The 16662-nt window shown below is 36.2% G+C and overlaps 1 protein-coding gene across 1 annotated transcript in view; it reads left to right on the top strand.

Moving 5' to 3' along the window:
- The window catches only part of UBR3 (ubiquitin protein ligase E3 component n-recognin 3), a 119258-nt gene extending 104641 nt beyond the window's left edge, over nucleotides 1-14617 (top strand). Inside the window, 7 exon segments of the mRNA XM_050899578.1 lie at nucleotides 3645-3769; nucleotides 7418-7525; nucleotides 8027-8137; nucleotides 8979-9155; nucleotides 11143-11352; nucleotides 12970-13109; nucleotides 13713-14617. Coding sequence (XP_050755535.1) covers nucleotides 3645-3769; nucleotides 7418-7525; nucleotides 8027-8137; nucleotides 8979-9155; nucleotides 11143-11352; nucleotides 12970-13109; nucleotides 13713-13830 — 989 coding nt within the window. The 3' untranslated portion in view covers nucleotides 13831-14617.
- The last annotated feature ends 2045 nt before the right edge of the window (nucleotides 14618-16662 follow it).

Here is a 16662-nt window from a genome sequence, read left to right as displayed (position 1 = left end):
TTGGAGTGGTGGATGTGCTCCAACTTGAAAGCTGGTTTTGAGAGTTTAGCCCAACCTCTATGGAGTGTGGGAAAGGTTTTCTTCTCTGGTGTGTAACGCCTAAATTCAGCCCCTTTTTTTGCAATTCTGATAAGGCCCAGATGCTGAAGAACCTGACCTGGATGTTCTGACATATTCTTTTCTATAAAGTTTCGATGACATGCAACAAAAATACAGCAAGCAGCACTCAGGCGAACACTAGCACTTTTCTTTAATGATTGGATAAGGATCTTAACTAAATACAGAATGAATGTAATCAACTTGAATAGTATCCAATTTCAATGTGGAAGCTGAAATATTTACCTGTATCCTGGAACTTTCAATATACCTTTCATGGATTATCTGAAGTTCAGTGCTGTCTCCCTTTGTTCTGAAGTTATTTTTTCAAGTAACTGTTCAAGCTTTAGATCAAGAAGAATATTTTCAAAGGTTATTTATATAAAGATGCCCTTCCAAACTCACTAAAAAAGGTCCTAGGTCCTTAATTTTGCATTTGGTTTGCTTTGTGGATTCTTTCTGCAGTCTTTGCCTGCCAGCGTATATGCATCTTTTAATTTCAGTATCAGATGATATTGTTAGTAATACACTTACTCATCTGCTCATTTCTTGCACTAATGTTAAAATTAGAGTTCTAGAAGTGTTTCCTGTATAAACTTTATTTTTAAGGGGGTTTGTTTAATGTATATAATGGGATGGGATGCTGTGAAGTAATTGGGTTGCAAAAAGTTTTGTTTAAAAAAGTTTTAAAAATAGGAACATAAAAGCATTTCTCAATATTATTCAAACATAAGTACAAAAATTCTGCATTAACCTCTGTTTTGATTATAATGGCATAACCATAATAATAGAACTTTTAGACTGTCAGAATATCAGATTAGGTTTATGTACAAACATAGAAGTCCTAACTGCATTTTAGTGCAGAACGTTGCACAGTATATCATCTGCAACAGAAGGGACTGACAGCATTTACATAGTTTACTCCACAGCATACCAATATACTAGCAATCTTTAGTATTATTATATCGAAAAGATGATGTAGCAAAACCACAGCCTCCACCAGGGGGGCAGCAGGAAAACACCATGCAGCCTGCACTCGCACGTTGCGGAAAGGCAGATAACATCGCTCTTTACAGTAGGCAAGAACATAACAGCTCTAGCGTTATGGATACCTACAGCTGTCAAATATTTTGCATTTTACAAATAAGAGATAACACATAGTAATGAAATGATAATTGATCCTCTGACTGGTGTTTTTAGTATGTCTCCTATGGGACGTTTTTGTGACTATAAAATACTTGTTTTCAAAGCCTTGGTGCTCATTACACAGCATGCCGCCTCTGAGCTGCTCCTGTGATATTTTCCTGAAAAAAAAATAAGATGAAGTTTGTGCAGAAGTCAGGACTTCTTAAGGGCAACCCAGATGTGGGAGTGTGCGGTTTTTGTCCAATTCTGGATTCTCCAAAAATGTTAATTCATAGTCATTTATGAGTCACATACATGTAAGTAAATACAAGAACATTATTTTAAAAAACATAATATAGGCTAGATATAATATTTCTGGTGAATTGAACAATTAGTATTAAGGTGGGGATAGGGACAAGGAGTAACTATATTTAACAAAAACCAGATTTAAAAAAATGTAATAGTTCTAGAAGGTGCTGAGACACCCAGTGTTGAGCACTGTGTCATCACCTCAGCAGAACAGAATGAGAACAAGAAGGTGAAGTGGGCTATGGCAGACTGGTGAATGTTGACCAGCGGTCTAGTTTTGCTGCTGTAAGTGCAGTGGTTTTCATTCATGCTTTCACAGTGTAAAATTGATCTCTATTGCTTGTACCTGCTATTGATGGAGATAGAGCTCCGTACTTGAGTTCCGTTCTAGCTACGATTATAGACTGTAGCTCAGGCCGAAGAGGCAATTTTTACAGTTCTGTGAGGGCATGTGGTTTAATCTTGTTGATCTGAGTCCCAGAAAATTTACTGAAACTTTTCCCGCTATTATTCCTCAGGAGGAGGATTGCTAAGAAAATGGAGGTTTCAGCAGAGGAAAAAAGTAGGGCTTAGAGATCTAATGGGATCTGGTGAATTCTCTTTCTGGGGAAATGTGGAGAGGAAGAATCATTATAATGCTACCTGCTCTAGAATGGGTCGGATGAAGTATAGCAGCATTCGTTGTCATGTTTAACATAAGCTCCATAGGAAGATAATACAGAAGAAAGTACACTTTTAATTAGTTACAAATGATCATTTAGTTGCTTAAATTGTGCTTATTGTATATACTCAGTGACATTAAAAAGTTTCAAAATCCAGGTCTGCGTTGATTTATAAACATTTGTTACATAAAAAAAGCAATTGTTATTCCACAAATTTAATTATGTACTCAAGTCCTGGCTGTGTTTGTTGTAGAACCCAGTGGTGGGTTTTGATACTAGATACAAGAAAGGAGAAGCAAGGAGTTTCATCTCCCTTACCTCCTTTTCATTTTCACCTACAAAGCTTGTTTAAATCCTTTGGGAAGAAATAATGAATTTAACCCAATTTTTGTGAGGTGCTTATGTAAATAACATTGTTTTGCTTGACTTCAAAGCCTGAGCGGACTTTTTAAGACCCTTATTTTTGTATACATTGTTTTAGATATATATTATAGTTACGTTTGTGCTTAAGGAATGGTGTAAGTGATGACAGAAACTTCTTTGATGTACCTAGATTTAAAAAAATCAGATTATTTGGGATGGGAAATACAACCTAAAGTAAAAAGAGAAAAAAGGACTGCTACCATTCATTTCAGAGAATGATCACATTCACCTTTTTTCCTCTTCCAATTTTAGGAAGTCTTATTTTGCCTCTGTTGCTAGCTTCCCCAAAAAGATTTCAAAGCCTTTCTCCTGCAGCCTGTATGTAGGGAGATAATAATCCTTTAAATATTATGAGAAACTGTAAACAATAAAGATCTTTCAGAAGAAGGTAAGTTCTAAAATGGCAGTCTGTCTTTAGTCCTCCTTCTGTATTCACGTGAGGTCCAGTAAATAGGTACTCACTAAAGAGTGATTTGCAGCAAGTCTTGTATGGCTGGATCCATATCTGGAAGTGAAGGGATAGAAACAGAAATATGCTACACGTCCTTGCAGTGATTTCTTTGGGAACTTAACTTTTCCAGTGTTTGTATGAATTATGTGACTTACCCCAGATGGTTTAATCATTGCCAGAAGAGATGGTAGGATATGCATTTGCTTACATCTACAGCACCCAATTAGTTGTAGCTATCAGTAATTGGTAGCTTAACTTGATGTAACGTTTGGACAAAATAGAATTTTGTAATATCACCAGGTCCCTAGGAGGAAGTCACTGCTGATCAGGATTAAGATGAACATATGGAGCAGTGGAAAATTACTTGCCCTGTACTTGTTCCGTTCACTGTGGCTGCCAAGTCATTTCTGAAAGCCAGTAGATATATTTATGTTGTTTTGTATGTTTTGGGGGCTTGTACTTTTTGTGTAGTCCTTGCTTTTCATTTGAGAAGCATCATTTCCATAACTAGAGACTCTGTAATCATTATATTTGCTAAAAATATGAAGTGTTTAAAAATTACTTTCTTTGTTTTACAGAACACTTCACCTGCATTATAAAAGTGCTGTTCACTTTATTGTATACTCAAGGCTTGGCAGCACTTTCTGTTAAATGCAGTGCTGAAGACAGGATGGCATGGAAAGAGTCAGGAGCTCTCAAAAAGGTTGGTTAATTAAAACATTTATGAAATTTTGCTTATGTATTTCTGGTAGGAATGCAACAGATAATTCTGCTTTGCAGATAATAATTTGCTTCTGCTTCACAAAAATGCAATATTTTGTTTCTGCGTGTGCAATTTTCACAGGTTTTGGTATGTGATGAGACTTAAAAGCTTCACAATGAATATCTAGTTCCAGAACTAAGTTTCAGATTTGAGGCTGTATCTCTATAGTTTCAGTCTTGAGTTTGTTGCAGTAGTGTTGAGTAAACACAGCTTTCCTTCCTGTGAAAATGAAGCCTTCCTAGATAAACCATGGGTTGATCTGATGCACTCCTTAAGAGGAAAAGCAGGCAAGCTTCGTGGGGAAAAAAACTCTCCTTTTCTTATTTGTTCATGCTATTTGTGGCTGGCCGTATAAATTTCTCTCAGTATGTGGCCTAGAGTGCTCATGTGATGAAGAGGCAGAGAAGGAAATTTGTAGACTAGGCAGGTAGATATTTCACTGTCGTTTCCTTGTCTTTTGATAGCATTTACAAGTAAAGTGAGGGCACATCTTGCTATTTCAGTTCAGCTGATTGAATGCCAGTTCGCACCAAAAGACACAGTTCCCTGCACTGGCATTCATTTAATCCTTCAGTTAGTTTTCTGCTCCACAGATTGATTCCCCAGAAGGTCAGAAGAGTGCCAGTGCCAGACCAAGGGAAAGGATGGAAGTGTTGGGGCCAGGAGAGGAAGTGGGTGGAGGAATACCCCTTTATACAACAGCTGGGCCTTAGATTATGTTGGCTGTAAAATGAAATGCACACTGAGAAGCATGACCTGCTTTTCAGATATAAGTTAGATTTGTCATACTGGTCAGTCACAACTCCAAGGTGTTAAGGACAAATTATCTGCTGGCCAAACTGCTACTATGGGGGATTTTTTTTTCTGGACTTGCATTAAGCATTTGAGATCACTGGGCAGTACTGCATTTTGTTAGCTCCCTCTCCACCCCCTTCTTTCAATATATTGTCATTTTCTTAGAATTTCAAGAACATTTGCTTGAGATTTTTGCTGGTGAGGGGTTTTTTCCATTTTTCTGTTTATTTAAGTGATTCCCAAGCAATAGATAATTTTGCAGTTTAAAGTTTGTGGTAGAAAGCGTAGAAATAGATTATTAATATTAGTTATTAATGTAAGTGTTACCAGCTTGTATTCTTTCATAGTCCATATGATAAACATGGACTGCCTTTTTCTTAGTAGCAGAGGTTGGAGTTTATCTGAACATATATTTACAATGCTTAATTTTCTGTCTACAGTGAGAGATTTTATTGTATGAAAATAGACTTACAGCATGTGGTAGGTGGGCTTGCTGCCTCTTAATACTGATTACTTTTAATAAAAAAGATGTTTTCTTATAGAAGCCTGTGAAAGCATTTGCTTCACATAAAGCACTTTGTACTTGAGGCTTGCAAATTATGATAATGGCTCAGATAATGGATTTATGAAGTAGCCGTCTCTCTTGATATTAAAGACAGTCCATTTTAGTGGAATTTTCACTAGTGTGCTTGTCTTTGATGGATGATAAGGCCGAGTGGGAAATAGTAGCACATTAAACAGTATGTTACTGTGAACGGATGTTGTGATTTAGCGTAATTCAAATAACACAACAGATTAACTTCTGTCAGTTTGAGAATTTTGACTTTTCTTCTGTGAGAAGCCCGTTGAAGGCTGACAGTTTTCCAAGTGGGAGAGCAAAAGAGGTAGAAGGTAGATAGGAACACTGCTCCCTGCTGCATATGTGCTATACTGACAGCATCTCTCACTCTCCCTTGAACACAATCCTCCTTCCTCTTGTCTGTCTCATGTAGATCATCTGTGTACAAAGATCCAAGTTCTGATAGCAGCTTGGCAGTGTGTGCTTAGGGTGATCTCTGCATGATCCTCAGGCCTTCAGGGACTCCTACACTTACTTCCTTCTTGGCTTCCATCCCACCCCAGTGATAATCCACCCCAAGTGCACAGGCTTTGCAAAAGTCCCACATGCAAGTTTGCCCTTCGCCGGATGTCCTTCCAGTTTCCTGCTCCTCCTCCTGCATAATGTTGCTGCCTGGACCCTATGTGTGTGCAAGAGACCTCTGAGCACTGAGGACCGGCCAGCGGTAATCGCACAGCTCCCTGTTCCCCTCTCACAGCCCTTTGGCAGTCCTTCTCTTGTTGAGCCTAGCCATGGTCCTCATGAATTCTTTCTCTTTGCATGTCACGAGGGAAGCTGATTTTTGGTTTAGGAATCCAAGTTCTTTCTTTAAAGTTTCTTGAGGCCCAAATGGTTTAAAATGTATGGTTCAGGCTGCCTTTTTCTTATGTGCTGATAATACTGACATTTTGATCCTGGGATGACTACACAGATCACATCTTACTTGGCATTATCCACAGACAAAAGTTAAGTGAATCTATTTTAGTTTGGTATTCCAGACATTAAACACGAGCTGAAGTCTGTCCCCTATATTCATGCCAAATGATCAAACAACATTAGGAGTTTAATTTCTCAGAAGGGCTGAGGTGGATGTTCTACTTTTGATTCCCAACTTCACTCTCATTATCTTTGCAAGGTGCCTTATGGTGTCCTAAGAAGCACACTGTAAATGCCTGTGGAGTAAACTGCCGGGAATAATGTAGTCGAAAGGTCTGTCCTAACTACCAATTTAAATATGTGTTGCCTTCTGGTTCTTAGACTATGAGCATAAACAGCAAGCCTGCCTTCCCGGTGCTGAAAGGTGAAGACCCCATCTAAAATTAACAATTATAATTGATGTCAAAATGCACTAAAGAAACCAACTGAATAATTATATACGTTATTATGTACTGAAGTCTTTACACATTTAATCTCACCTAGTTGCTTTGGAATTTTTTTTAAAGAATCCCAGTAACATTCCACTCCCTCATTGTTTGTTATGTTGATATACTAACAGAGCTCAAAATTCACATCCAATCATGTTTTTCCTGGGTAGAATTTATTATGACTTAGAAGGAAAATATTTATGGGAATACTGCTTTCTATTTCTGATGACTTTCTATAATCATTGCCTTTAAATGTAAATGCTATGGCACAAAGCTAAGTGGCTATTTATTCTTTCCACTAAATATTTTTTTCCATCTGTAGTAGATACTGTTCATTCCAAACACAACTTTTCATTTTCTGATAGACTCATTTCAACTTAAAATACATAGCAAGTGTTTAGTGACTCATTCTGGTTGGTACATTTTAGAAAATTACTTTTTTTTTTTTTTTTTATTAGTTGTATTAGAATTCAAATTCTGTCAAAACACGATGTATCCATAAAGTGATTCTGCCTAGTTTTAAAGTAAGCATTTTTATACTCACAGAAAAAACATGGGAAACGCAACATTATAAAAGTGTTTTCATGTAACACTCAGTTTAGAACATATGTAATTGAAGTAGCAATTCACATTTCTCTCTGAGCTAAATGCAGTCCCTTTCTGTAGTTATATTTTCTTTTTTTTTTTTTTTTTTAAACAATGTCTATCTTTGTGGGTCAAAATTCATGTGTTGCTCAAACGGAAATGTACTTCATCACTGTTACTTTTACAGGAATTTTTTCTCCTTTTCATGACCAGTGCATTCTGGATTTCTTTCCTTCTTATTTGCAGAATACATCCACTGGAGAAAAATCTTGGGAAGTATTGCTGGGTCATGTGATTAGTGAGCTGTCTAAGGGGAAGATATATGAAGAAGGAGAGACTGAAGAATTAACAGTGGTATTGGCAAATCTCTTGAGAATTTATCCAGCATGTCCCCTTTCTGTCTCTTATTTAAGTTTTTCAGCCTCGTTGTTATAATGATTTTTCTCTGATCTTGCTAAAGACTGCAGTACAACTCTTTATTTTCTAGATCAAAGCACGTTCCTTTGGGACAGTTTGTCTGTGCAAATCTTTCTTTTACTAATATCACATGTGGCCAGTGCTGTGTTGAGAAAGTTATTGACAAATACTTCTTATAATTGTGGGTTTTAATTATACGTATGAAAGACCTTTCAGAAACTTGGAAAACTGAATATTTAAGTAGAAAACACATTTGTCAAAGGGGAAAGAAAACCCACAGAGTTCTTTCAGATTATTAGTGAAATGCTGGCTTTTGGAATGTATGTTTGATGCAGTTTATATAGTATGCTTAAAAAACATTTGGTTCATATTGGAGTTGCTTACATGGGAGACATCTTATCTGGGGCAGAATTTAGTAATTGCTTCCTTCCCCCATAGGTAAATCCTGATTCTGTAGAGTGCTATCTGCAGCAGTTCTGCCTGCCTTTCCTCAGGATCACAAGCCTTCTTCAACACCATCTTTTTGGAGGGGATTTACCTAGTTGCCAGGTACAGATTGAGAGGGGCACACTCAAATGTTTCCATTTAAAAGCTAGAGATCAAAAATTAGACTTCTAAGGTGTCTTTTTCATGGTATGTATTTTCTATCCTAAGATTTTTATTTTTTTTAAATCGTATTTTATAGCATTGCTCTGCAGCATTGTTTGTCTTCTCTAAATTTGTTTTAAAGGCAGTTTCCCTGAAAAATGGTACTATATTCTTAAAATTCAGCAAATACATGTTTATTTTATCAGGTCATAGATGCCAGTCTCATAAAATACCAACATACTTCTAAAACTTGTCCAGCATTTGCAGAGATGGCATAATTTCCACACAGACTGGAATTCAGTCCTGATTTTGCTTAATGCCTCTTTAATACTTGGACTTTATTCTCAGAGACATTGCATCAGCAGACAATTACGTTTAAATTCCATGACTGATTTCAGTAGAGTTTGCTGCAGGTCAGCTCCCTCGTTTCCTTGCCTCAAAATCATCTCATTTCTAAAACAGCCACAAGCCAGTTTGGGGTGCTAAACAGGAAGAAAATTATTGGAGAGTTTGGGGTTTTCTTTTTTTGTGTTTTTTGGATTTGTGGTTGTGTGGGGGTTTTGGGTTTGTTTGGGTTTTTGTTTTTTTTTTTTCCCTGACCAGTTTTCTTTTATTTTGAGAATCCAGTTAGAGGTAATCTGGAAAAAGTGGCAGCTTTTCTGTGTCTCCGAACATGACTATTAGCATCATTGTACTAGAACATCTTTACTTTTTTTATTGGAATAGATACATTTTTAATAAACTGTTTAAAAATTCAGAGTGTAGGTATTAATCTAAACTTCTCTGGTTTCAAAACTAAAAGGAAGATGAAGAATTCACAGTTCTTGCAAGCTGCCTGGGTCTGTTACCATCTTTTCAGTCGGCTCATCAGTTCACCAGTGCCTCTTGTCTCGACTGGCCAGTGCCAGCATTTGACATGATATCACAGTGGTGCTCAGAATTGGCTTCATTTGCAGATAGACATTCAGATCAAGTAAAGGTATGTAGCAAAATTACTTCTTCCGAAATAGTCCTGATGTGGAAGCAGCTATTTATTGCTTGATTCGCTATGCACATACACTGTTGTTTTGGATAAGGATCTGAGAACCTGACTTGTAAATGAGAGAGAAATTGTAATCAGAAATATTAGTTAATGGATGTGGGTTGGATTCGTTAAAAACAGGAATAAGAAAACCTATCTGGTTTTTATACGATTGCTGGAGACACAAAATAGAAATGCTATCCTTAGATGATACTAAGTGTACCCATATCTTCTACACCTGAAGCCTGTCAAGGGCATGTAATAGAAACTTTGTCTTTTAAGAAAATACTTACCAGCAGTTTTTCTTGCCTGTTAGACATTATTGATATTTTTGAGCATCTTCAGTTGCAATACTGAGAAAGATCAAAAGGATAAAAGCTGTTTACTAGTTAATCGATAAAAGATGGTACACCTTCTCTGAAGGTTAAAGAAACAATACCGAGGCTTGAATCAGTGCAATTGGAATAGCAGTTGTGAAATGGAAATGTTTCAACGTTACTGCATTGTTTTTATGAAGAAGCTGCATCTCAACAATTCAGGTCCCCCTCTCCTAAGTTTATGGTGTCAGAGGCAAGCCAGATGTATTCTTCACTCTGCAACATGATCTGCACCTGCCTTTGCATGTTTGCAGGCATGAATTAGGTTATTGTGAATGAAAATTTGAATACTCAGATTAATCTCAAAATACAGTTGCAGCCAATCTGATAGGCATTTGAGAGAGATTGCAATGAAAATGATAGCGTTCTTTCCATGATTGAAAAGGAACTGGGTACAAATGCAATTTTCCTTTCTTTTTTTGTCTTTTTTGCAAGATAGGTTTTGAGGTCATGCACTCTTCAAAAAATTTTACACCTTGCAATAAAGATCCCATCTGACCCCTATGCCCATCAATTATAAACCCAGTAAAAATGAGTAGGTTGAAGGAAAACACATTCCTGTCTAAAAAAAAAAACAACAAAAAAACCCAAACCAACAAAAAAAAAAAAAAACATAAAATTGGACAGTGTTTTAAAGAGCAAAAGAGAAGAGTTAGGCTTTGAAACCAGTATTTAGGTAGTGCCTGCCTTATCAAAAATTTGTGAGTACTGGTAAGTTCTTAATGGCCTCAAAATTTATGTGTGCAACACAGTTTTGAAAATCATAGAATCATAGAATGGTTTGGGTTGGAAGGGACCTTAAAGACCATCTAGTTCCAACCTCTCTGCCATGGGCAGGGACACCTTCCACTAGACCAGGTTGCTCAAAGCCCCATCCAACCTGGCCTTGAACGCTTCCCAGGAGGGGGCATCCACAGCCTCTCTGGGCAACCTGTTCCAGTGCCTCACCACCCTCACAGTGAAGAACTTCTTCCTTACACCTAATCTAAATCTACCCTCTTTCAGTTTAAGGCCATTACCCCTTGTCCTGTCACTACATGCCCCTGTAAGAAGTCCCTCTCCAGTTTTCTTGTCAGGCAGATGTCTTCAAATATCATTTACAGAGCCTAACTTCAGTTCTTTTTTTGAAAGTTTTAGTCTAAATTTTAGTTAGGAGACAGCTTTCACAGTCAGTGCCAGGGTTTGGCAGCACTGTATTGATGTTGCCAAGATAACTTAGTGTAGCAAGTGGGAGTCTTCCCTGTAGATCACTCTTAATCCTCTTGTTTTAGCTATGAAGATTTTTGCGCTTAAAAAGTGTCACATTTAGAAAATGTCCTTGGGAAAAGGCTAGCGTCCATTTTGCACCCATTACAAAAGATGAAATGTGACCACAGTTGGGGAGGGTGTTCAGCCAGAGGCGGGTGACTGTTGCAAGGTGACTTTTGACTTCTAAATTTGTGAAATGCAGAAGTTGTGAGAGATTTTTAAACTGCATGCTTCCTTTCTTTGGTATTCTCTTTTCTTAGAAAGTATAAATGCATAAATGAATGTACAGAACTGATAGATTGTTCTTATCTTACTTATAGGCTTTGCTTATCCAGGAACCTAAGTGGGACTTGCCACGCCTCCTCCAGTTGCCTGAGAATTATAATACCATTTTTCAGTATTATCACAGAAAGACTTGTACTGTTTGTACCAAGGTTCCTAAAGATCCTGCTGTTTGTTTAGTTTGTGGTACTTTTGTATGCTTGAAAGGACTATGCTGCAAACAACAGAGTTACTGTGAATGTGTACTGGTAAGAGAGAGTTAATTCAAATTCTGTAATTGATTCTCACACTCATGGATAGGTTTTTAACCCCATTGCTCAGTTTTGATGGTTTCTTTCCAAAACATGTTTATATAATCATAGAAGCACAGAATAGTTTGGGTTGGAAGGGACCTTTAAAGGTCATCTAGTCCAACCCCCAATAATAATGTTTAGTGCTTATTTCTGATAGATGGACCTAGACTGGATTCTAGAGAGCAATTTTATTCACCTTTTTAAGCCCATAGCCTATTTCACCTGTTGAAAAACTCTTACAAAGCCATTGTGTGTAATGTTGACACATGGTTTTGACTCATAACCAATTGAAATTTGTCTATGTTCTGATTGTTCGCATATTATTTTAATTTGCCTCTGTTTTGTTTCCTTGCTTTCTGCGTAGGTAAGAATATCGATGTATGGGTGTCTTTTTTTTTTTTTTTTTTTTTCCTTTTATAGAGTACTTTCTGATATACCTGACCATCTACTAGTGATCTACAGACTATAGCTAGATAAGCATCATTTTAAGGCCTTCTACTTTCGTTCAGCAGCAAAGTTTTCTAGTCAGCATATACGTGAGTTCTTTGAGGAACCTTTGGACAGCATCTAGTATTGTTTTCCTGTCTATGATAAAGGTTTGCTTTGACAGCTGTTCTGTTTCCTACCATAGAACAGTTAGTAGAAGGCTGGAACTACATGGGCTTTACAAAACTGAGGGGAGTTTGTTGGGGAGATACTTACAAATGGGGCTTAAAATCAAACCCAAAGAAATTTCAGAGGGATCTTGGACCTTTTTGAAATTGTTTGAACTCACCTTTCTCTCTCATACTGCTAATAGGTGGGAGAAGGAGGGGTGGGCAAAATTTAAAATGGAATTAATTTAATTAATATTTAAGGGTCAAGCTTCATGAAAACAAAGTTATAAAAAAAATTAAAAATCTATATAATTAATTACATTTTATTATAGTTGATGGGATTATAGCCTCTAATTGTAATAAAACTATATAGGAAGAGCACGGGTTTTTTTAATTGCTAAAATGAATTGATTAATACAGATCATGCCATTCATAGAGATGAATGACATATTGAAGCAAGCAAGAATTATTAAAATTTTTTTTTACTAGATTTGTAGAGCCATAGACTAGATCTGTGAGCACGGATAGAGAAAGCAAATGTTTAGTAATACAGTTTATTGTAAAAGAGGTAATATTAAGTTTTTCTGAATACTTTCTCTTATTTTTGTCATCTGTGAAAAATATTTGGTCATGCTATACAGTTTGCTATACAGCAACAAATTCAAAATATTGTAGAGAATATTTGTGCTCGTTTTTGTTAGGTAATTCTGTTTTTACCTGATAACTAATATCTTCCCTTTTTGAGTAGGGAACCATTTTTGCAGGTATTGTTATGGCAGCACAAGACATGGAGTTCTAGTTTGCTGGGAGAATTTTGGGGAAGGCAATGCTTTGTCAAACTGTTTCTCAGTAAATAATGTGTGTATGTTATTTCAAGAAAAACTAATTACTATTTTTTAAATCCTTTTTGTTATAAAGTTGACAGACACTAACAGAATCTTTGCACTCTTCCCTTTCTACACCCATAATATTACAGCATTCTCAAAACTGTGGAGCTGGGACAGGAATATTTCTTTTGATTAATGCATCTGTAATCATCATCATACGAGGCCATCGTTTCTGCCTTTGGGGTTCTGTTTATCTAGATGCACATGGTGAAGAAGACAGAGATCTTAGGTAATGTTTTCATTACAAGTGTGTTTCATTGTTGCTTCTCTGCGTAGATCAACTCTATGTTATGCAATACATGCAATAACAGATAATAATAGATCTCTACCTTCCTTGAGTGGAAAATCCCCATTTACTGCAAGTTGGACTGACTTTTTTTCTTTTATTCTCCTCCCCCCCAACCCCCGCTGCTGTAATCATGATCATTGAGTTACACACACCAGGCACCCAACAGACAGATTCTTGTTCCCAATGACAGTCAATTCTGAGTGTTGCGTTGGGAAACACTTCTCTCCCAGAGTTGTTGTGTGTCTTTAATCAAATGATGCAGTTGGATTCCAGTGTAGGGAAGGAGTGTAGCTCCCAAGCTACACATGCCTGAGAGAACAAGAGATGTTTTCTGGATTCTGCTATCCAAGAGGGAGGAAGTCCCAGCAGTTATCTTATTAAAAGCAAAACCAAAAGCCCCTCACCAATAAAAATGCATGCCTCCCCGGGAAAAAAGTTGTATGAGTATTGTGTGTTGATTATATAATGAAGCAGTTTCCCATTTATTTGGTATATTAACCATTTGTTTTTCTTCTTTTTTTTTTTCTTTCCCCTTCCCTACAGGCGTGGTAAACCTCTCTACATATGCAAGGAAAGATACAAAGTGCTTGAGCAGCAGTGGGTGTCTCATACTTTTGATCATATCAATAAAAGATGGGGGCCACATTATAATGGCTTGTAAATCATCATCATCATCTACACACCATATCATTGCTGTTACCATGAATGAATGCATCTTGACTGACAATAGCTTTAATTGAATGGGAGTTTAGCTCTTTGACTCGGGGTGGAGTGGGGTATGGGCATAAAAGGGAAATGGAACTTTGTCAACATGTGACATTTTTGCAAAATTAGCTGCTGTTGCTACTAAATAAGGATACAATAATTTGAAATTAAATCCTCAAAATGGTGTGAGCAATCTGATTGCACTCAGTAGTCCATTTTTCTTTTGTTTTTTAAAGCCCATTATTGTTAAGAAGCACAAATTTTACTTACAGTTGTTTAGAGGCTCCAGGGATAGCTGTCAGGTTTTTATTTTTCTCTGCATGGAGTTGAGTTTTTAGCAATTTTTGCTGAAACAGTGTGTATGTCTACTACATCTACTAAATATGTTGGATAAAATTTCTTTGCCTTTTTTGTGTTGGTTTGAGGTTTTTGCTTGATATGCGTTTGTAATTAGACAGGATTTGTAAAACGATAGTGAGACTGCATGGTAACAATTGGTCTGAAAGTTGAATTTTAAAGAGTGTTTCACTTATCATGAGAGGTCTATTGAAATATTTCAGGCATTACTGAAAACTTATGCATTCTCAGGAATTTCATGGTTTCTTTCTCCATAAATAAGTGAAATAGCTGTAAATTAGGTATCTTATTGCTCTTAATGTAATCCAGAACACAATTTTTTTTTTCTTTTCCAGAAAGGAGATTTCTTTTCCCTATCAATTGAATAAACTGTTAGTGATAACACATACAGAAATTGCTGTATATAGAGAATTTGTATGGCGCCCAACATAGCAGATCCCAGTTACAAGCATAACAACCATAAGCCTGCCTGTCATTTCAAACCAGATGTATGTTTCAGAATGATTGGATTGGAAATGTGCAGGCTATTCTGCAAATGAAACATAATTTTGTATCTTTCCTGTCATTTCAGGAGGTTCCTCTATATTGTATTTGTTTAGAGTAATCACTGTTCTTTCTGCTTGGTTTCCTAAAAAGGTGGGGAAAAAAAAACCAACAGAGATAGCCTAGATGAACAACCAATACATGTGCAGCCTTGCTGGATGAATGCCAAAACAGTCTATGCTTAGAGGGCTAAAAAACTCATGACAACAGGCATGACTGGGCTAAACCCCACAGTGTAAGTAGGTAGGAAAGATTATAATTAAAATACTGGTATGTAATATATTGCTACTAATGTTTTTCACAAGCGTTGGACGTTTGTTGGCTATTTCATACAGTACTACCAAGCAGTTCCTGGTAGTTTTGACTTTCATAGCGTGCGTGTAAAATACAAATTTGTATGTGTAAAATAAAAACATCTTATGATAAAACCACATATACAATGAAAAGAGTTCCCCAGTGGAAGTCATTATCTAGTGAAAAGTGTATAGGGGAAATAAAATGACTGTATAGCAATCAAGGAGAACGGACAGAAGGAAAAGTAAGTAAATACAATGAGTTTTTCTGGATACCTGCAATTCAAAAAACCCCACAATAAAGGATGCTGGTTTTTATACATACATATAAATATATATATATTTCAAAAGTATTACAGTACTTCCTGTAAGATTAGAATTAATCTGTTTCACCAACTAAATGGCTATGTCTTTTCCAAAATATTACTTTTTTTGATACTGTATTATAAGTTCTGCCTGTAATATTTTTGCATTGCTCATTATGAATATCAGGCCATTTTGTAAGTGTGGTTAAAGAGCAAAAAGATTCTTTACATCTCCAGCATAACATTATTACAGGGCTCATGAACTTGAGTAATCTGTAGTTTGAAGCTCCAATGCTATATTTACAAGAGATAATGTATCCAGAATTTGATTACTGTGTTTTATTTAAAATGGAATGTTCTCTGGTTGTGCATATGGATGTGAAGTAAAACTATTAGCCTTAACTTTAACATTTGGGTATTTCATAGTGTTTATTTTAGTACTGGTGAATTAGTCACCAGTCATTTTAAAAACAACAACAAAAAAATCACTTGGTTGAAAAATTGTACTTGAATATCCTTGCATGCTGCTAAACAAGAATTTTGATTTCCCCCATAACTTTTTTAATCCTACTTTATTAAGCTAACCTTGAAAAATAACAGGTCCAAACTAGAGTGGTGTGTGCGTGTATTACTCAAATGTTCTGGTGTGATATCCTGTATGAATGATCATTTAAGTACAGTACATTACTGTAGAATCTAAATCAATCTTTATAACACATCAGAAGAGTATAAAACTAGGAATACAGTAATCGACATTGTAAGATATGTTAATAAAAGTCTACCGTCAATCTGTGTGTTTGTGAAGTTTTTTCTCTCTACTCCAGTCATCCAAAATGTAATTATTACTGAATTCCACCCAATAGCGAGGCAGTTATTTAAATGTCTAAAGCTTATGCATGCAAAGTACTTTGCATAAAGAGTAAATCTGGTATGTTTTTTTCTTTGTTACTTACATGACTGTGTGTATTTTGTATTAGTAGTTTAGATTATTTTATTTTACTCATAACTATACCGCTTAAAGTTGTGCTTAATTTTATGCCAGCTATTACAGCATTGCTGCTGCAAACTGCTAAAATTAAAATGCTGAGTTGAGAAACTGTACTTCTGGGAAAACTGTGCTTGATCTTCTCTTCTGTCAAATCTGTTTCTGGAATAACTATTACTTCAATTTGATGAATGTATATATTTATGTATTAAATTTTTCCTTTCCTTTTGACCTTTGAGAAATTTGGTGAAACAGTCTTGTTTTGACCTTGACCTTCGGATAACAGTGTCTTTAGGTTTTTTTAG

Source organism: Gymnogyps californianus, chromosome 7 (assembly GCF_018139145.2).
Source record: "Gymnogyps californianus isolate 813 chromosome 7, ASM1813914v2, whole genome shotgun sequence".
NCBI classification, from domain to species: Eukaryota; Metazoa; Chordata; class Aves; order Accipitriformes; family Cathartidae; genus Gymnogyps; species Gymnogyps californianus.
The sequence above is the reverse complement of the archived record's forward strand: the minus strand, read 5'-3'. Positions and strand labels throughout refer to the sequence as shown.